This window comes from Parambassis ranga, chromosome 1, assembly GCF_900634625.1.
Source record: "Parambassis ranga chromosome 1, fParRan2.1, whole genome shotgun sequence".
Taxonomy (NCBI): Eukaryota; Metazoa; Chordata; class Actinopteri; family Ambassidae; genus Parambassis; species Parambassis ranga.
Genome location: NC_041022.1, coordinates 9,445 through 30,081, shown reverse-complemented (window position 1 = coordinate 30,081; position 20,637 = coordinate 9,445). Strand labels below are relative to the sequence as shown.

The following is a 20,637-nucleotide window of genomic DNA, read 5'->3' as shown; positions in this document are numbered from 1 at the left end:
CCGGTGGTTGGGGACCACTGGTCTAGATCAATGGTGCAAGAGACTTTTATACGCGTCTGGACATGTTCTGTGTGTGTGCCGATTTTTGTCTTCCTACTCCAAAAAAAACCCCTATGGAGAGGGGTGTTTAAAAAATTCAAGGGGGCGCCATTGAGCCAATTTGCCCCACCCACTTACGCAACCCCCATCAGTTGCTAGGACATGCCCCCGTGAACGTGTGTATGAATTTTAATGATCATAGACGGTCGTTAAGGTCCCCCTGCAGAGGGGGAATATCTGATCTGGTGGTAGAAAATTGTATTACACAACTGTACAGGTTGGCACAAGATGGTTAGCATGCTGCAGGTCACTAATATATCTCATATATCTCATCAGTACATTTGAATATTAGTATTTTAATGATCAAATTGCACTCGTAACTACCATCAGCAGAGAGTAGATTTTTTTCCGTTAACATTCTCTGCGCAAACGAGAAAGTCAAGGTGAGAGCACAAATCTGGGCCGGACTAAAGGATCAAACTTCAACAGGGCCTCCAGTTTAAAGAGCAGCTGGTCTCATTCAGTTGGATGAGGATCATTCAGTCGCTACTTTCAGACCAAACTTACACAGAATTATTGTGAAAGTTCAAAGTATCTGTAATGGAAAAACAACAAGCCAACACCTACTCTTACCTCAATTTACAAACCAGCTTCCTGCACTGCTGAGAGGAAACTCAAAGATAAACCAGAGACACTGTGACGTGCATGTCTATAAAATCCTTTCAGTCCTGGTCCAGCTGCACTAACCTGGCCGGTCATCACAATGCTTTTTGTACTCTATACAACGAATCAGTCTGTGGGTTCAAGAGGGATTTCCAGGAGGCAGAATAAAATGTCTGAGTGACCGTTTTTTAAAGAGATAAACCAGCATTGAAGAGAAGGGATTTTAGGCTCTTCACAAAGAGACGTTTTGCAGAGTGAATGGTTATGGCTAGTGCACAGAAGCATGTTTCCAAAGTGGCAAAATGATGCAGAATGAAGTCAATAATAAGTTAAATGGTGCCTGTTAGTGTGTGATGTGTCACTGGACACAAAGGTCCGACTCTGTCTAATCACACCACAAACCTCAGCCCACCACAAAGTAAAAGAAAAATAACAAGCCAAAGTTTACAAGATAACGTCCGTAAACCTTCATCAAACAGGCACCATTTACACCACACACTAGGGCTGAACGATTTTAAGAATAAATTGCTATTTTTTCTGGCAAATATTGCGATTTCGATTTCATCCACGATTTTTTTCAAATCTTGTCAAACATGTTTCTGTGTAAATGACTTCAGGTAGCTACTCTGTCACTTCTCAATCATCAGTAGATCTAAAAGTAAACTCTGATAACGTGCACTCAGTATTAGTTTTAATAAACATGAAAATTAGAATAACAATTACAGATTAACAGAAAACACATGATTATATCGACTGTATCCTGAGGAAGCCACTCCACGCCTGTATGGACTCCCTAAGATACACAAGGAAGGAGTCCTCCTCAGACCCATCGTCAGCAGCACAAACTCAGTCACATACAACATGGCTAAGCACTTGCTGAACTCCTGACAGCACTGGTAGGTAACACACCACATCACATCCACAACTCTCAGGACTTTGTGAACAAGGTGGAGAAGATCCGAATGGACCCAGACAACACCATGGTCTCATTTGATGTCACCTCCTTGTTCACCTGCATCCCTACATCAGAAGCCACAGAGATGGTAAGGACGTGCCTCACACAAGACAGCACACTCAAGGAGAGAACCAACCTCACGCCAGACCACATCTGTGACCTGCTGGACCTCTGCCTGACCACCACTTACTTCCAGTACAATGGGAACTTTTACAGACAGAAGCACGGCTGTGCGATGGGATCACCTGTGTCTCCTATTGTGGCCAACCTCTACATGGAAGAAGCGGAGAGAAGAGCCCTGAGTTCCTTTCCTGGAACCACCCCCACCCACTGGTTTAGATATGTGGATGACACCTGGGTCAAAATCAAGACCAACGAAGTGGAACGGTTCACAGAACACATCAACGCAGTGGACAACAACATCAAGTTCACTCGGGAGGACACCAGGGACAACAATCTGGCCTTCTTGGACTGCACAGTACATATTGAGGAGGACAGGAGCCTCAATGTGGAAGTGTACAGGAAACCCACACACATGTAGCAGTACCTGTTGTTTGATTCACACCACCCACTGGAACACAAACTTGGAGTCATCAGGACCCTGCACCATCACATCCCGGTTCATTTCAAATCCATGACAACACTGAGACAGAGACTGGTTTACCTGAAGGATCAGATTCCCAGGGAGAAACACAGCATGTGATATATGCAGTCCAGTGCAGTGAGGAATGCTCTGATCTGTACATTGGAGAAAATAAACAACCACTCCACAGTAGAATGGCTCAGCACAGGAGAGCCACCTCCTCAGGACAAGACTCAGCTGTTCACCTCCACCTCAGAGACAGAGGACACTCCTTTGAGGACAACAATGTTCACATCCTAGACAGAGAGGAAAGGTGGTTTGAAAGAGGAGTCAAGGAAGCATCTATGTTAAGCTGGAAGAACCTTCCCTTAACAGAGGTGGAGGCCTCAGGCATCAGCTTTCTACCACTTACAATGCAGTGATTCCATCCATTCCAGGAAGTTTGCACATACTCACAGCAAGAACAAAGGGCTGTCAACCAGTCCCCCTCTGGCAGTCTCATAATCGTTAGCCATTCATTAGACACACCTGGCCCAGTCAGCCAGATCATCACAGGTAACCATGGAAACATTTAGTGCTATTGTTTATTTAAGTTTTACCCAGACCCACCCACTGAGGTCTGTAACCACATATAAACCATGTTTCCCCACCAAACAGTTAGAACTGATGAAGCTGCTTGGATGAGCAGAGAAACGTCTTCAAGAAAAACGCCTTGCTTCAATCTGCTGTACGTATGATGACTTGGATGACTGAGAATCTTCATCAACATGATTATAATATAAAATTAAAAACTACATATGTTCAACCTTTAAGGCTCTACACCCCATCACAGGACACCAGCACGGCCATTACATGAGCAGACGACACAACAGTGGCGGGGTTGATTAGAAATGGTGACGAGTCTGCACACAGAGAGGAGCTGCAGGCTCTCAGAGACAGGAGCTGCAGGCGCTCAGAGACAGGAGCTGCAGGCGCTCAGACACAGGAGCTGCAGGAGCTGCAGGCGCTCAGACACAGGAGCTGCAGGAGCTGCAGGCGCTCAGACACAGGAGCTACAGGCACTCAGAGACAGGAGCTGCAGGCGCTCAGAGAGAGGAGCTGCAGGCGCTCACAGAAAGGAGCTGCAGGGGCTCACTGAGAGGCGCAGCAACAACAACCTCACTCCAAACATAAGAAAAAATCTGGTAGGAGCTGTGTCACTGACATGCAGTGAGTGCATCTTCACCAACTCATGTAATAATGCAACAATAGCTTGATGTGTTGAAATGAAACATTTACAAAGCTGATTATTATGCATGTGATTATTAACCCATTGGTTGTATAGAATTGTATACAGTCATCAGCAGTGTTCAGTTTCAATTGAAAAGCTGTACCAGAGGCTCCACAAAGAATGATACTCAATATGCTTCTTAGTTGTTTGAATGTGTTTTACTGATAAAGGCTGAGCCAAAAGTCCAGATGCATCATTGTATATTCAAAACATTTGAGTTCCCTACCTGTTACCCCAGAAACCATCGCATCATTTCAAACTGGGGTTCCAGTTTAAAAATGTGACTTGGGGCATCTAATTATTATTATTATGATTACCATTACTATAGGACAGAAGGGGGTCTGGGGGTTGTCCCCCGGAAAGTCTTTCATTTACTAGAAGCCATTTCCTGCTTTCTGGTGGATTTTAAGAGGTTGTTAAACACCTGTGTTACATACAGAAGTAAACGCTTATTTTCCCATTCTGGAATCAGATCTACTAATTCCAGCCTGTAACCCTTCTCCTCATGTCCATCGCAGATATGGCAAACAACATATCATCAGCCAAATAAAACCATCTACTGTAACTTTAAGTAGACAACTGCTTCCTCCCAGCATTTTCTTTAAGTTGAGTCTAACATCAATGTAACGTCACAGAGAGCTCCACCGTCTCTACAGTCCCTGGGTTTACACTTCATCTGGTGTCTGTATCACAAAGTCATTGCACTGGCTCCCGATTCGTTTTGGCATTGATTTTAAAATTGTCTTATTTGTTTTTAAATCCCTTCATGGTCTCAACCCTCAGTACATGTCTGACATGCTCCAGCTCTACTGCCCTGCTCGCTGTCTCAGGTCAGCTGACCAGTCTCTCTTGGTCATCCCAAAAACCCAGAGAAAACTCAGGGGGAACCGTTCCTTCTCTGTCACGGCTCCTAAATGGTGGAACGAATGGCCTTTGCACCTTAGACAGATGGATTCTTTTATGGTTTTGAAGTCATCACTTAAAACACATCTTTTTACTCTGGCTTTTAAGTCTGAGTTGTTGACTTTTATTTGTTTTATTGCTCTTACACCTGACTGGTGTTTTTATTGTACTGTTGTATATTCCTGGGCTTTATGAAATTTATACTTTATATTATTTCATTTTATTTTATTTATTAGTAATTTATTCTACACTTGATAGGCTGTGTACAGCACTTTAGCTGACCTTTTTTGTTTTTAAAAGTGCTCTATAAATAAAGATGGATTGGATCACGCAGAGTGGAGTTCGCCCCAATACACACAGACACAGACACACACACACAGCATGCGCGTAAATGCGCACGACTCTCTCGCTCCCTCTCTGTTGGTACTCACCACGAATGTCACTTCATGAAGAACTCTGTTGCTAAGATGTTAGCCTCCTCTGCAGCTGTGTTTCTTGTTCTTCCTCTCTGATGACAATATAACAATATATCAAACATAAACATAAAGTCATATCTTCCCGCATCCTTTGCATAGACAGCCTGCTAGCAGACCCACCGACAGCTCGCCAGTAACATGCTAGCGGCTGCACCCTATTCCAGCTGCCAACAATAAAACAAACATTACTGGCATCACGTACTATTCAGACCCGCCAGATATCAAACTACGTACTTAAAAAAAAAAACAGCAGAGTAAAGGCGGTTTTAGCAGGCTTCATAAACCAACGAAAATCACTGGAGCACACAACCCAGCTTACCTTCAAGGTAGAACAGCGACACTGAAGGGAAGCAGGCGCTTGTCCAGGAGGGTTGCGCCCAAACTACGGTGTCCCGGGGGGCTTATTAAGTCTGGGTAAACTGTTACACGGCTGCCACCTAGTGGCAAAAATAAATACCTGCCTTACATATATACATATATACAGTGGCGTAGGAAGCATTAAAAATGTGGGGGGGGGGGACACCTTCTGTAGGTGGGTGGTGAAAAAAAGAAGTGAAAAAATCAGTATATTATGAAATATAATATAATAATATGAAGTAGTTGTGATTTCCTGTGGATTTTAAGAGGTTGTTAAACTATTTTACCTAGATAAGTAAACACTTAATGTGTCAGGGTTTTGTGAGGAGAGGACACAGTTGCAGAGAGCAGAGCGGTGTAAAGTCAAAAGGCAGTCTTTATTTTGTGCCAGGAGGGCAAAAAGCAAACATTCCAACACTGAAAATCACACTACTAGTGGAAAAACGACATGGTATGGCAAAAACTAGAATAAACTAGATCCTGAGGCAGGCTAGGTCAAAAACAAGGTAAAGGGCTAACAAGGTCAAAACACATGGCATGGCATAACCTGTGGACGAGACTGTGGCTAAGTGTCCAGACATCTGTGAGCGACGAGACAAACTGGCAGAGAGTGCAGGGAAGACAAAGACTAAATACACAGGGACCAGGGAAGACAACGAGACACAGGTGACACACATGAGGGCAGGGCTGGTAATCAACAAGGAGGGAAAACACAGGAAGTATAACACAAGACAATACACAGGGAGGACAGGGCTACCAAAGTAAAACTGTAAACACAAGACAAGACTAGACAACTAAACACAAACCCAGGAAAACAAAACACCAGAACTACAGGAAAAATAACTATAACTAAACACAGATTAAACTAAAAACCCAAAACAAGGAAATCAAAACCATAAACAAACACCAGGTCGTGACATAATGACTATTTCAGAGACAGATTCAACAAAAACCCGGTGACAAACAGAAGTTTTGTCAAAGATACTGGTGCTACTACACTAACAGCCTCCATATCTCAGGCCTTCTCTCATTTACAGAGACAAAAAACTGGCAAATCCCATAGAAAAATGAACCAAACTGCTTAATGCAGATAATACTGAAACACTAAAAATACTAACTTACAAAAAGATGCATGTCTTAATTTTTATTTGCTTATAAAACTGCTGAATTCACAACAAACCTTGTGGATGTGTTTATAATGACGCACTGCCTCATCTGCTGCATCAGTGTTTGCCTGTTCATATAATGCACCACTGTGTCATGATGGTCCATCACATGTATTTTATTCTTGCTGATAAGAATAGGAGCAGGTGGCTGTGCACTGGCTAGGCGAGGCTGAAGCTAGCAGGCTAACATGAGCTAACCTGGCCTTATTACAATATGGGTTAATGCTGAAAACAACTCTAACTCTCCGTGTCTTTGTTAGGAATCTCCTCATGTCCATTGTGTGTGGGGAGGGAGCAGAAAAGGTGTAGGCCTACATTGTTATGTAATTGTATGAGTATCATCAGCAATACTTTTGTGGTAATTATATTGCACATTTTTGTTTGTTAGGTGAGGTGTTTGCTGTGTGACAGAGAGCTCGTGTACAACAACAATACCTCTTCAATGCTCAGGCATTATCGAGCAATACATGAGAATGTATCTGCAGACACCAGCCAAAGTAAGCTATTATTATCCGATTTTCATTATTCCAAACATAGTGTGTGTACCGTTTATTTTTGTATCATATAAATGGGTTGCACTTTATATTGTTTGTTATCATTACAGGTTCCAGAAAGGAGGTGCTGGATGAGGCTGTGGTCAACATGGTCATAAAAGACTCGCAGCCATTTTCAGTAGTGGAAGATGTGGGGTTCAGGGAGCTCATCCATTTGTTGGATCCCAACTATGTTCTCCCGACCAGAAAGGTGTGTATATGTATAACAATAATTTAATGTATTCTCATAATAAGTATCTGCATTAATTGAAATGAATAACTCCCAGGCATTGAAGAAGATGGTGGGTGAGAGATACATCAAAGCCTCTATGAATATGGAGGCCTACCTGTCAATCACCTGCCAGTTCATTGATGATCATGATAAGCTAGGCACTGTGTTGCTTGGAGTGGAGCATTTTCCTTCATGTCACACAGCTGAGAATTTAGCGCAAGTGGTGCGTACCCACATGGAAGAGTGGGGGATTACTAATAAGGCGAAATGCCTCGTTACAGACGCTGCATCAAACATGATTGCATGTGCTAAAGCGTTGCAAATCAGACACTCAATCTGTATCGCCCATGCATTGAATTTGCTAGTTCGCAAATCATTTGACCAGATACCTGCCCTATGTGAAATACGTACAAAAGCTAAAAAAATTGTCACCTATTTCCGTACAAGCACCACAGCTAAGGAGAAACTGGATGGGGTTCGGTTACAGATGGGAAGACAGGCTCAGAAGCTAGTGATTGAAGTGGACACACGCTGGAATAGCACATACCTCATGTTGGAACGTTTATTTTAACTGAGAGAGCCAGTGGCAGCAGCCCTGGCAACACTGAGGACAGATATAATCCCACTGTGTTGTCCAGAATATCAGACAATAGAGGAGTGTTTACCCTTACTGTCCCCATTTCACCAGGCAACAGTGGAGCTCTCAGAAGAGAGAAGGGTGTCAATATCTAAAGTTATACCATTGATGAAGATGCTTTTTCATGCAGTGCTTGCTAAGTCTGAGCATGTTAATAATGATGTGGCAAGGCTGCTGTCTGATAACCTTTTAAGACGTGTCAGAGAAAATGTGGCAGGCAATGTGGGTCGATCAGAGGCAGCTGAAGGTACCAGCAGCTCTGGTGCATTGACAGAGCTAGGGCTAGGGCTAGGGCTAGGGTGTTAGTGTTAGGGGGAGGGAACTGAAACCTTCTCCTGGAGGAGAAGGGACGTGCTCGGTCCGTCCAATCCCCTGGGCCCCTGTACCCATCCCAAGCAAACTGATTCTGGGTGCGCTGGCGCCTCCGGCCATAACGCACCATTGTCCAGCCATCCATGGCGTGGAATGTTATCTTTGGTTTTTGTTTTTTTTAAATAAAAGTTGTTTATAAAAACTCAAAAAGCAAAAGAACAAAAAACACTTTCCAAAAAGAGGAAAGGAAAAACTATACTTATTTCCTTAATAAACAATATTATTTGTGTTTTACTAAAATAATGAAATAAGGAAGGTGTGCCAATAAAAACAACGTTTCGACCTCAACAGGTCTTCATCAGGTCTAGGGTTAGGGTTAGGGTTAGGGTTAGGGTTAGGGTTAGGGTTAGGGGGTTAGGGGGTTAGGGTTAGGGTTAGGGTTAGGGTTAGGGTTAGGGTTAGGGTTAGGGTTAGGGTTAGGGGTTAGGGTTAGGGTTAGGGTTAGGGTTAGGGTTATGGGAAACCCATTCATTGTCTATGTGGACCATCAAACTTCATAATTCAAGATTGTGCCCAATGTAAATAGATGTAGAAACCGACCACGAACCTGGATGTGACGTCATCAAATTCCAGATTCAATCTTGAAGTGCCCTAACTCAAAATGGCCACTTGGGGGAGTCAAGCTCCACCAAACTGAATGCAGAAGTAATCCTAGAACTCAGTGTAATCTTCCAAGTTACTCAGTAATAGAGTTAGGGTTAGTTAGTAAAGTTCGGCTTTCAGATCTATTCCCATATAATGCGGCCAGGTCAAAGGTCATATTTTAAGTTACTCAGTACTCTTCCAAGTTACTCAGTAATAGAGTTAGGGTTTTTGGTAAGTAGTTGCAAGTATAGGTCTATTTTCATTCAAACGTTGCAAGTAAGCGTACAAAGTCGTTTTAAAGCCAAACCGAGTGCGATTTTGGCCGAAAAACCGCCAGCATCGACAGGGGAGCCTCCCCAAGCCCACAAGTGTCTGCTGCGAGGTGTTTTAGCCGCGCCCCGGGGAACCACCCCAAGGCGCCGCCGGGGTCACCGGGGGCGAAAAAGGCCGGCCGCACTGAGGGTCTCCAGAAACACTGTAAAATCTTCCTGAGAGTGAGTCCATACGCCCCAAATATCATGCAAATATGCCTGTAGTAGTGCAATGGTTGGAGCTCAGCTTCCTCAGGAAGCGCAGTCTGCTGCCATTACTAAGTCTGCCTATTACCACCTGAAAAAACATGGCTAGGATCAAGGGCTTTCTGTCCAAACAAGACACAGAAAAACCTATTTATGCATTTATTTTCAGTTTACTGCATTTTCAGTTGACTGCATTACTAGCGTGAAGCCGCCAGGGGGCGCGTGGCGGTTGAAAGCTGCTACAAAATGCCGGGTTTAGCAGCTTTCAGCCGCTAAAACTCGCAGCAACACCGTTGCGCAGTACTTCCGGTGCCGCCGGAAGTGTTTCAAAATAAAACCGGAAGAGCTGAATTGAAAATGTTAACAATCGTAATAATAATAATAATAAAGAAAAATAAGGTACTTAAACTTGGATATCTCGCGACCTACCCCCCACAATTCGTGGTCGGGCTTTCCAACGCTGCCATCGGCGAGTTCGTGCGACTTTTCGTCCCGGAGATATAGACTTTATAATGTGTCATTATTATTACAATTTTTATTCGGTATCTCCGGAACGGAAGGTCGCACAGACTTGCGGATGGCGCCGATGGAAAGCCCGTGGCCGATTTATGGAGGGTGGGTCGCATCTCCGTTGCTTTAGGACGTACGGTTGGCGAGCTATGGAGTAAAGCGTCTTAAATCGGACACCTCCATTTTGCGCTATGCAAATCCTTTGACCGCTCGGATCTCCCGAACCGTACGAGCTAGAGCCTCGGGATCAAGACCTGCCCCCCCGTTTGTCAGGACGGGCTTTCATTCGGCGTGGGTCTCAAGTCTGTGCGACTTTGCGTTCCGGAGATATATACAGGAAGTTGTCATTTAAAAGTGTAACAACACACAACATGGAAGAAAAAAAACAATCAGTGTGTGTCTTTGTGAGTGTGTCCGCGGGTGGTAACACACACTCCTTCAGTGCAGTCTTAAAAAGAAAAATACACAGCGTGACAAACATCATTAAACATGAGTGGTTGGTGTTTGGGGTTACCATAGGGTTTGTGGTCTGGGGTTTGAAAAAACAATCAGTGTGTGTGTCTGTGAGTGTGTCTGTGGGTGGTAACACACACTCCTTCAGTGCAGTCTTAAAAAGAAAAAGGGTCCCGACCCGCAGAGCCGTCCTCCGGGTCGCGGCCCCCGAGAAGAGGGGCCGAAGGCACGTGGAGGCATAGAGACCGACACCCTGGGCCCTGGCTGAGCGGCTCGCCCGTCCCCGGGCGTAGAGCCTCGCCGGAGGCGCCTACGGAAAGGTCTCGGCGGCCCGAGTCCAGCCGCGGCGGAACCGGCGCTCTGGGCCCTCGCCTTCCGGAGGCACGGGCCGCCGAAGTCCGAAAACCTTCACCTCGTTAAGCGCCGTATCTCGGCAAAGGAAGGTCGCAGACGCGTGGCGCGGACGCGTACGGAAAGGGCTCGGAGGGGCCTGTCGCGACGCGTCGGCCCCAGACACGTGGCTCTCTCCTGGGCCGAACTCCGCAGGGGAAGGCGCTACGGACGAGCGGGGCGGGCCGTCCGGCGCGCGGCGCCGCGCCGAGCGGGGCCGTCCCGGAACGGTCCGCCTGCGCCGCACCGTCCCGGAGAAATCTGCGTTCAAAGTCTGGGAAAATTATCATTGAATAGCTGCGGAGTGCGAACCCTTGCCAGTATATTACACTTTCACATCTACTTCCATTCAGCCTACCGCAGAGAATCCCGGGCCCTTTTCGGGGCCCTTCCCGAGGGGCCGCGAGCCCGAAAATCGGCTCGGTCCGTCGCGGGGACGCCCGCTTTCGGCAGGGAGCGGTCCCAGGTCTCTAGCGCGTCGTGCGGCCGAGCAGGCCGCCGAAACCCAGGTCCGTAACCTTCCGCTCATTTTCAATGGTGACCTCCTGACCTTTGGAGTTTGCACGGCCATAGCTCGGGAACGCAACGGGCCAGGGGGACGGGGCCGGCTGCGTCGGAAAGCTCTCGGAGAGCTCCGCGACATACGTCGGGCCCGGACCCGCAGAGCCGTCCTCCGGGTCGCGGCCCCCGAGAAGAGGGGCCGAAGGCACGTGGAGGCATAGAGACCGACACCCTGGGCCCTGGCTGAGCGGCTCGCCCGTCTCCGGGCGTAGAGCCTCGCCGGAGGCGCCTACGGAAAGGTCTCGGCGGCCCGAGTCCAGCCGCGGCGGAACCGGCGCTCTGGGCCCTCGCCTTCCGGAGGCACGGGCCGCCGAAGTCCGAAAACCTTCACCTCGTTAAGCGCCGTATCTCGGCAAAGGAAGGTCGCAGACGCGTGGCGCGGACGCGTACGGAAAGGGCTCGGAGGGGCCTGTCGCGACGCGTCGGCCCCAGACACGTGGCTCTCTCCTGGGCCGAACTCCGCAGGGGAAGGCGCTACGGACGAGCGGGGCGGGCCGTCCGGCGCGCGGCGCCGCGCCGAGCGGGGCCGTCCCGGAACGGTCCGCCTGCGCCGCACCGTCCCGGAGAAATCTGCGTTCAAAGTCTGGGAAAATTATCATTGAATAGCTGCGGAGTGCGAACCCTTGCCAGTATATTACACTTTCACATCTACTTCCATTCAGCCTACCGCAGAGAATCCCGGGCCCTTTTCGGGGCCCTTCCCGAGGGGCCGCGAGCCCGAAAATCGGCTCGGTCCGTCGCGGGGACGCCCGCTTTCGGCAGGGAGCGGTCCCAGGTCTCTAGCGCGTCGTGCGGCCGAGCAGGCCGCCGAAACCCAGGTCCGTAACCTTCCGCTCATTTTCAATGGTGACCTCCTGACCTTTGGAGTTTGCACGGCCATAGCTCGGGAACGCAACGGGCCAGGGGGACGGGGCCGGCTGCGTCGGAAAGCTCTCGGAGAGCTCCGCGACATACGTCGGGCCCGGACCCGCAGAGCCGTCCTCCGGGTCGCGGCCCCCGAGAAGAGGGGCCGAAGGCACGTGGAGGCATAGAGACCGACACCCTGGGCCCTGGCTGAGCGGCTCGCCCGTCTCCGGGCGTAGAGCCTCGCCGGAGGCGCCTACGGAAAGGTCTCGGCGGCCCGAGTCCAGCCGCGGCGGAACCGGCGCTCTGGGCCCTCGCCTTCCGGAGACACGGGCCGCCGAAGTCCGAAAACCTTCACCTCGTTAAGCGCCGTATCTCGGCAAAGGAAGGTCGCAGACGCGTGGCGCGGACGCGTACGGAAAGGGCTCGGAGGGGCCTGTCGCGACGCGTCGGCCCCAGACACGTGGCTCTCTCCTGGGCCGAACTCCGCAGGGGAAGGCGCTACGGACGAGCGGGGCGGGCCGTCCGGCGCGCGGCGCCGCGCCGAGCGGGGCCGTCCCGGAACGGTCCGCCTGCGCCGCACCGTCCCGGAGAAATCTGCGTTCAAAGTCTGGGAAAATTATCATTGAATAGCTGCGGAGTGCGAACCCTTGCCAGTATATTACACTTTCACATCTACTTCCATTCAGCCTACCGCAGAGAATCCCGGGCCCTTTTCGGGGCCCTTCCCGAGGGGCCGCGAGCCCGAAAATCGGCTCGGTCCGTCGCGGGGACGCCCGCTTTCGGCAGGGAGCGGTCCCAGGTCTCTAGCGCGTCGTGCGGCCGAGCAGGCCGCCGAAACCCAGGTCCGTAACCTTCCGCTCATTTTCAATGGTGACCTCCTGACCTTTGGAGTTTGCACGGCCATAGCTCGGGAACGCAACGGGCCAGGGGGACGGGGCCGGCTGCGTCGGAAAGCTCTCGGAGAGCTCCGCGACATACGTCGGGCCCGGACCCGCAGAGCCGTCCTCCGGGTCGCGGCCCCCGAGAAGAGGGGCCGAAGGCACGTGGAGGCATAGAGACCGACACCCTGGGCCCTGGCTGAGCGGCTCGCCCGTCTCCGGGCGTAGAGCCTCGCCGGAGGCGCCTACGGAAAGGTCTCGGCGGCCCGAGTCCAGCCGCGGCGGAACCGGCGCTCTGGGCCCTCGCCTTCCGGAGGCACGGGCCGCCGAAGTCCGAAAACCTTCACCTCGTTAAGCGCCGTATCTCGGCAAAGGAAGGTCGCAGACGCGTGGCGCGGACGCGTACGGAAAGGGCTCGGAGGGGCCTGTCGCGACGCGTCGGCCCCAGACACGTGGCTCTCTCCTGGGCCGAACTCCGCAGGGGAAGGCGCTACGGACGAGCGGGGCGGGCCGTCCGGCGCGCGGCGCCGCGCCGAGCGGGGCCGTCCCGGAACGGTCCGCCTGCGCCGCACCGTCCCGGAGAAATCTGCGTTCAAAGTCTGGGAAAATTATCATTGAATAGCTGCGGAGTGCGAACCCTTGCCAGTATATTACACTTTCACATCTACTTCCATTCAGCCTACCGCAGAGAATCCCGGGCCCTTTTCGGGGCCCTTCCCGAGGGGCCGCGAGCCCGAAAATCGGCTCGGTCCGTCGCGGGGACGCCCGCTTTCGGCAGGGAGCGGTCCCAGGTCTCTAGCGCGTCGTGCGGCCGAGCAGGCCGCCGAAACCCAGGTCCGTAACCTTCCGCTCATTTTCAATGGTGACCTCCTGACCTTTGGAGTTTGCACGGCCATAGCTCGGGAACGCAACGGGCCAGGGGGACGGGGCCGGCTGCGTCGGAAAGCTCTCGGAGAGCTCCGCGACATACGTCGGGCCCGGACCCGCAGAGCCGTCCTCCGGGTCGCGGCCCCCGAGAAGAGGGGCCGAAGGCACGTGGAGGCATAGAGACCGACACCCTGGGCCCTGGCTGAGCGGCTCGCCCGTCTCCGGGCGTAGAGCCTCGCCGGAGGCGCCTACGGAAAGGTCTCGGCGGCCCGAGTCCAGCCGCGGCGGAACCGGCGCTCTGGGCCCTCGCCTTCCGGAGGCACGGGCCGCCGAAGTCCGAAAACCTTCACCTCGTTAAGCGCCGTATCTCGGCAAAGGAAGGTCGCAGACGCGTGGCGCGGACGCGTACGGAAAGGGCTCGGAGGGGCCTGTCGCGACGCGTCGGCCCCAGACACGTGGCTCTCTCCTGGGCCGAACTCCGCAGGGGAAGGCGCTACGGACGAGCGGGGCGGGCCGTCCGGCGCGCGGCGCCGCGCCGAGCGGGGCCGTCCCGGAACGGTCCGCCTGCGCCGCACCGTCCCGGAGAAATCTGCGTTCAAAGTCTGGGAAAATTATCATTGAATAGCTGCGGAGTGCGAACCCTTGCCAGTATATTACACTTTCACATCTACTTCCATTCAGCCTACCGCAGAGAATCCCGGGCCCTTTTCGGGGCCCTTCCCGAGGGGCCGCGAGCCCGAAAATCGGCTCGGTCCGTCGCGGGGACGCCCGCTTTCGGCAGGGAGCGGTCCCAGGTCTCTAGCGCGTCGTGCGGCCGAGCAGGCCGCCGAAACCCAGGTCCGTAACCTTCCGCTCATTTTCAATGGTGACCTCCTGACCTTTGGAGTTTGCACGGCCATAACTCGGGAACGCAACGGGCCAGGGGGACGGGGCCGGCTGCGTCGGAAAGCTCTCGGAGAGCTCCGCGACATACGTCGGGCCCGGACCCGCAGAGCCGTCCTCCGGGTCGCGGCCCCCGAGAAGAGGGGCCGAAGGCACGTGGAGGCATAGAGACCGACACCCTGGGCCCTGGCTGAGCGGCTCGCCCGTCCCCGGGCGTAGAGCCTCGCCGGAGGCGCCTACGGAAAGGTCTCGGCGGCCCGAGTCCAGCCGCGGCGGAACCGGCGCTCTGGGCCCTCGCCTTCCGGAGGCACGGGCCGCCGAAGTCCGAAAACCTTCACCTCGTTAAGCGCCGTATCTCGGCAAAGGAAGGTCGCAGACGCGTGGCGCGGACGCGTACGGAAAGGGCTCGGAGGGGCCTGTCGCGACGCGTCGGCCCCAGACACGTGGCTCTCTCCTGGGCCGAACTCCGCAGGGGAAGGCGCTACGGACGAGCGGGGCGGGCCGTCCGGCGCGCGGCGCCGCGCCGAGCGGGGCCGTCCCGGAACGGTCCGCCTGCGCCGCACCGTCCCGGAGAAATCTGCGTTCAAAGTCTGGGAAAATTATCATTGAATAGCTGCGGAGTGCGAACCCTTGCCAGTATATTACACTTTCACATCTACTTCCATTCAGCCTACCGCAGAGAATCCCGGGCCCTTTTCGGGGCCCTTCCCGAGGGGCCGCGAGCCCGAAAATCGGCTCGGTCCGTCGCGGGGACGCCCGCTTTCGGCAGGGAGCGGTCCCAGGTCTCTAGCGCGTCGTGCGGCCGAGCAGGCCGCCGAAACCCAGGTCCGTAACCTTCCGCTCATTTTCAATGGTGACCTCCTGACCTTTGGAGTTTGCACGGCCATAACTCGGGAACGCAACGGGCCAGGGGGACGGGGCCGGCTGCGTCGGAAAGCTCTCGGAGAGCTCCGCGACATACGTCGGGCCCGGACCCGCAGAGCCGTCCTCCGGGTCGCGGCCCCCGAGAAGAGGGGCCGAAGGCACGTGGAGGCATAGAGACCGACACCCTGGGCCCTGGCTGAGCGGCTCGCCCGTCTCCGGGCGTAGAGCCTCGCCGGAGGCGCCTACGGAAAGGTCTCGGCGGCCCGAGTCCAGCCGCGGCGGAACCGGCGCTCTGTCAATGTTCTGCTCTGAAGATTTTATTTTTTTTTTCAGAAACTTTTTCAGCAGATTTGTTTTCAAAGTAGTCCTTTTTAGTAAAGGATTTTTTTTTATTTGTATAAACCGTTGCGGGCCTTGAAAAGAAAAGGAATATTTATTTTTCTACCAAAGCTAAAATTATTTTCATGAAGATTTTATGTTTTTTTTCAGCCGATTTATGTTCAAAGTAGTCCTTTGGTAAAGGATTTTTTTTTATTTGTATAAACCGTTGCGGGCCTTGAAAAGAAAAGGAATATTTATTTTTATACCAAAGCTGAAATGTATTTTTATGAATATTGTATTTTTTTCAGAAACCTTTTCAGCAGATTTATTTTCAAAGTAGTCCTTTGGTAAAGGATTTTTTTTTATTTGTATAAACCGTTGTGGGCCTTGAAAAGAAAAGGAATATTTATTTTTATACGAAAGCTGAAATTATTTTTATTAAGATTTTATTGTTTTCAGAAACTTTTTCAGCAGATTTATTTTTAAAGTAGTCCTTTTTAGTAAAGGATTTTTTTTATTTGTATAAAATTTTGGGGCCTTGAAAAGAAAAGGAATATTTATTTTTATACCAAAGCTAAAATTATTTCCATGAAGATTTTTTTGTTTTTTTTCAGCAGATTTGTTTTCAAAGTAGTCCTTTTTAGGATTTTTTTTATTTGTATAAAATTTTGGGGCCTTGAAAAAGATTTGAAAGATTTTTTTTTATTCATAAACTGGCTAATGTTCAAGTGGTTAATAAAGAGTTTGGTGAGCATTATTTGTCTAAATGTGTAATTCTTTACAGAGAGTTATTTCATCTTTGAAGTCATGGTTAGTATTGAAATGCAATAAAAATAATAAAAAAAAGTCATTTAAAAAAAACAATAAAAATTGTTGTAGATGAGAATTTAGAAGCTCCTTGCGTTGTTGTGTAGCTGTGTTTTTTTGACGTTTTTATTATTATTTTTACAAAGAACTCCAACCGCTGGACATCGGCGGTGCATGTGATTAAAATGCGGGACCACGTATGTCCGAAGATGGTCTTTATTTATTAATAAAGTGTACAGAGGAAGCTGGAATCACAACAGGCATTCAGCAGCAGCCACCGCTCTGCCCATAGAAACGCACACGCGCCGTTTCTCTGTCGCTGCCACCGTCAGGGTCCCAGCGTGAGCCAGGGCGGTTGTATATTGTTTGATTATGTTTGCCTCATTTTGAAATCACTGACTCCCCTCTCATTTCAGGTGTCTTGGCTGGCCCCTCCTCGTCTTCTCCCTCCCTCTCCTCCTGGTGATCACCTGCTCCTCCCTAATGTGCCTCACCTGTGTCCTTTTGTCTGCCCTGATCCCCTCACTCGGTGGCAGTTCGTCTCGTCTACTACCTGACTTCCAGCCGTCCTGTTCTCCAGCAGCGTGAGTATTTTTCTGAGCCTAGTATTTGTGTATTTTTTATTATTATTTTTGAGAACCGTGGTGACTCAACCCTGCGTGTGTGTGTGTGTGTGTGTGTGTGTGTGTGTCCCTCCTGCCGGCTTGTGCAGCGCCTACGTTTTTGCCCTGAGATCTGGTGCTTTTGAACTGTGTTCCCTGAGTTTTCGGGCACAATAAACTACTTTAATTTAACCTCTGCCTGTCTCCCGTCCTGCGCTTGAGTCCGTCTGCAACCTCCCTGACAGCCGCCGTGGAGCGAGAGAGAGAGAGAGAGAGGCTTAACCGGCTCCTCACTGATATCCAGCCGGTTTTTTTCACCTCTGCAGCGCAACGTACGGTAATTGTCTGTCTTAAAGCTGAGATGCCAGGGTCCGATCGCACATCAGGGCTGGCTGGAGGAGGAGGACGAGCGGCTCAGGGATGTTTACGTGAAGAGACCGGGTGGTTTTTTCCACCTTTCACCCTCGCTGCTGATCTGTGACTGCATGCGCGACCATCTCACCGCTGGAGTAAAAACAACAGGTGAAGCAGACGAACTCGGAGCTCCCTGTCATCCCGGGAGGGTTAACCAAAGAGCTTCAACCGCTGGATATCGGAGTAAACGGGGCGTTTAAAGCCAAGCTGCGAGCGGCGTGGCAGAGATGGATGTCAGAGAGCGAGCACAGCTTTACCGGGAGGCAGCGCAGGTGAGTTACGCCAGTTATGTGAATGGACTGTGGACGCGTGGGCTCATGTTTCTGCAGCGATTGTTGTCCGAGCTGTCGTGAAAGCCGGCGTAATTTCAGAGCAAAATGTGCATTTCAACTTTCCGATGCAATGTCATTTTTAGAGTCGCATGTATTACAGGTAAGCGTGTCGGCAGAGGTCGATTGGCTAACGTCTCGGAGGAACCAGGAAGTGCTTCGTGAGCTCTCCCCCGAATGGTAAGTTACCTTGAGATTTGCCCTTCACAATTCGACGGAAATATCATAAAAAACAGACTGTAATCATGTTAAAAGTTGTTGGAAAGGGTTCCTTGGAACCTTATGCAACGTTTACATGTGTTTGTGACCCAGTGTTGATGCAAAAATTTTTATCCGTGTTAGTAAAGCATGCTAATTGACTGAGCTAAATACATGTAAATGCATTGAAACGTTGTTGTTGTTGTAGTAGTAGATGAGGATTCAGAAGCTCCTTGTGTCATTGTGTAGCTGTGTTTTTTGACGTTTTCTTCTGGGTGACTCTTCATCATAACAGACATGCTCTGTGAAGATCCAAACTTGCTTCTTGAGTATAACAAACTGATGGGCTACCTCATGGGCTACCTGTGTGTCCTGACGGGACACAGATCTGTTGTCATGACAAACATGACCAAGGAAAATGTCTTGAACGCAGAACGTACCAAGCATGGATTCCATATCACAGTGAGTTGCTTTGAACTAAGGACTGAAATGTGCAGTGTAAAACAGACCAATACTAATGTTCTGAATTATTCTCCCCAGGTTGACGAACACAAAACTGTGCGTACATATGGACAGGCATCCTTGTTTGTCACCACGACCGAGCATTCCTGGCTGAGAAAATTGATAGAGATCCTCTCTGTCCAAAAGATTCATGACGATTGCAGTTATGTCTTTGCATCCATCCGTGGGAACCAAATTGTGAAACCTGTCCACTTCCTTCAAGCTGCCTGGAGAGATGCTGGCCTGGGAGGTATTATCACTTTCAACAAGATACGGAGCAGTGCCTCCACCCAAGTAAGTTTGTGTGATTTTTTTTTTTTTTTTTTTTTTTTTTTTTTTGAAGCCATTGTGATTTTATGGATAAAACAGGACATACAGAATATGTTTTTTGTTTTGTTTTTCTATTTGCAGGCCAGCAAATATCTCACTGTCGAGGAAAAAGAAAAGCTGGCTAAGGCTATGTGTCATGATACAAAAACCGCTGAGCGTTTCTACGTGGCGCTGCCTGACAAGAAGGAAGCCTCAAAAGTTAGAGATTTAAGATTGAGGGCGATGAACATGGCTATGGCAGATGTGGAAGAAAGAAGCCCCACTGAGGACGAAACAACTGAAGATGAGGATGAGCCCGTCTTGGAAAGTGAGGGATACAGTTCACCAACATTTCTCTCTGAGGATTCAGAAACGGCTCGTAAAAGGGGAAGGGAGTTCCTCCCTAACATGTCTGTGGATGTCCAACCAGAACCTTGCAGCGACGAGGATGAGTTACCGTGCGGACAATCACGTGCAACTAAGAGGAAACTACACTTTAAATTTGAAGGAGTTGGCACTGGAATGTCTGACCCTGTGGAACAGTTTGATGCTAAGAAATCCAGCCACAGTAAATCCATGCAGCACAGAAGTTTCTGCATCTCATGCTGTAAAGCCAACTCAGGTGGTAGAGGAGACTCAAATGAGTCAGGAAACCGAACTGTAGGTCAGAAAACCAACTTTAGACAGTTTTGAGCATATTTATTTTCAAAGTAGTCCTTTTTAGTAAAGGATTTTTTTTATTTGTATAAAATTTTAGGGCCTTGAAAAGAAAAGGAGTATTTATGTTCATACGAAAGCTGAAATTATTTTTATTAAGATTTTATTGTTTTCAGAAACTTTTTCAGCAGATTTATTTTTAAAGTAGTCCTTTGGTAAAGGATTTTTTTTTATTTGCATAAACCGTTTTTCTCCTTGAAAAGAAAAGGAATATTTATTTTTATACCAAAGCTAAAATGTATTTTTATGAAGATTTTATTTTTTCAGAAACGTTTTCAGAAACTGGCTAATGTTTAAGTGCTTAATACAGAGTTTGGGGAGCATTATTTGTCTACATGTGTAATTCTTTACAGAGAGTTATGTCGTCTTTGATGTCATGGTTAGTATTCGTTAGACTTCGTCATTGGTGAGTTCGTTATCGGTGAGTTCGTTATTGGAGTTCGTTATCGGTGAGTTCGTTATTGGAGTTCGTTATCGGTGAGTTCGTTATCGGTGAGTTCGTTATTGGAGTTCGTTATCGGTGAGTTCGTTATTGGAGTTCGTTATCGGTGAGTTCGTTATTGGAGTTCGTTATCGGTGAGTTCGTTATTGGAGTTCGTTATCGGTGAGTTCGTTATTGGAGTTCGTTATCGGTGAGTTCGTTATTGGAGTTCGTTATCGGTGAGTTCGTTATTGGAGTTCGTTATCGGTGAGTTCGTTATTGGAGTTCGTTATTGGTGAGTTCGTTATTGGAGTTCGTTATCGGTGAGTTCGTTATTGGAGTTCGTTATCGGTGAGTTCGTTATTGGTGAGTTCGTTATTGGAGTTCGTTATCGGTGAGTTCGTTATTGGAGTTCGTTATCGGTGAGTTCGTTATTGGTGAGTTCGTTATTGGAGTTCGTTATCGGTGAGTTCGTTAT

The 20,637-nt window shown here is 49.6% G+C and overlaps 1 protein-coding gene across 1 annotated transcript; it reads left to right on the top strand.

Annotated features, from left to right (window-relative positions):
- Positions 1 to 18,175: 18,175 nt before the first annotated feature.
- Positions 18,176 to 19,772, top strand: LOC114441575 (uncharacterized). The gene is made up of 4 exons (XM_028414567.1): positions 18,176 to 18,193; positions 18,507 to 18,673; positions 18,752 to 19,006; positions 19,124 to 19,772. Exons 2-4 carry the CDS (start codon positions 18,509 to 18,511, stop codon positions 19,712 to 19,714), a joined length of 1,011 nt encoding a protein of 336 aa, XP_028270368.1. The 5' UTR covers positions 18,176 to 18,193; positions 18,507 to 18,508; the 3' UTR covers positions 19,715 to 19,772.
- The last annotated feature ends 865 nt before the right edge of the window (positions 19,773 to 20,637 follow it).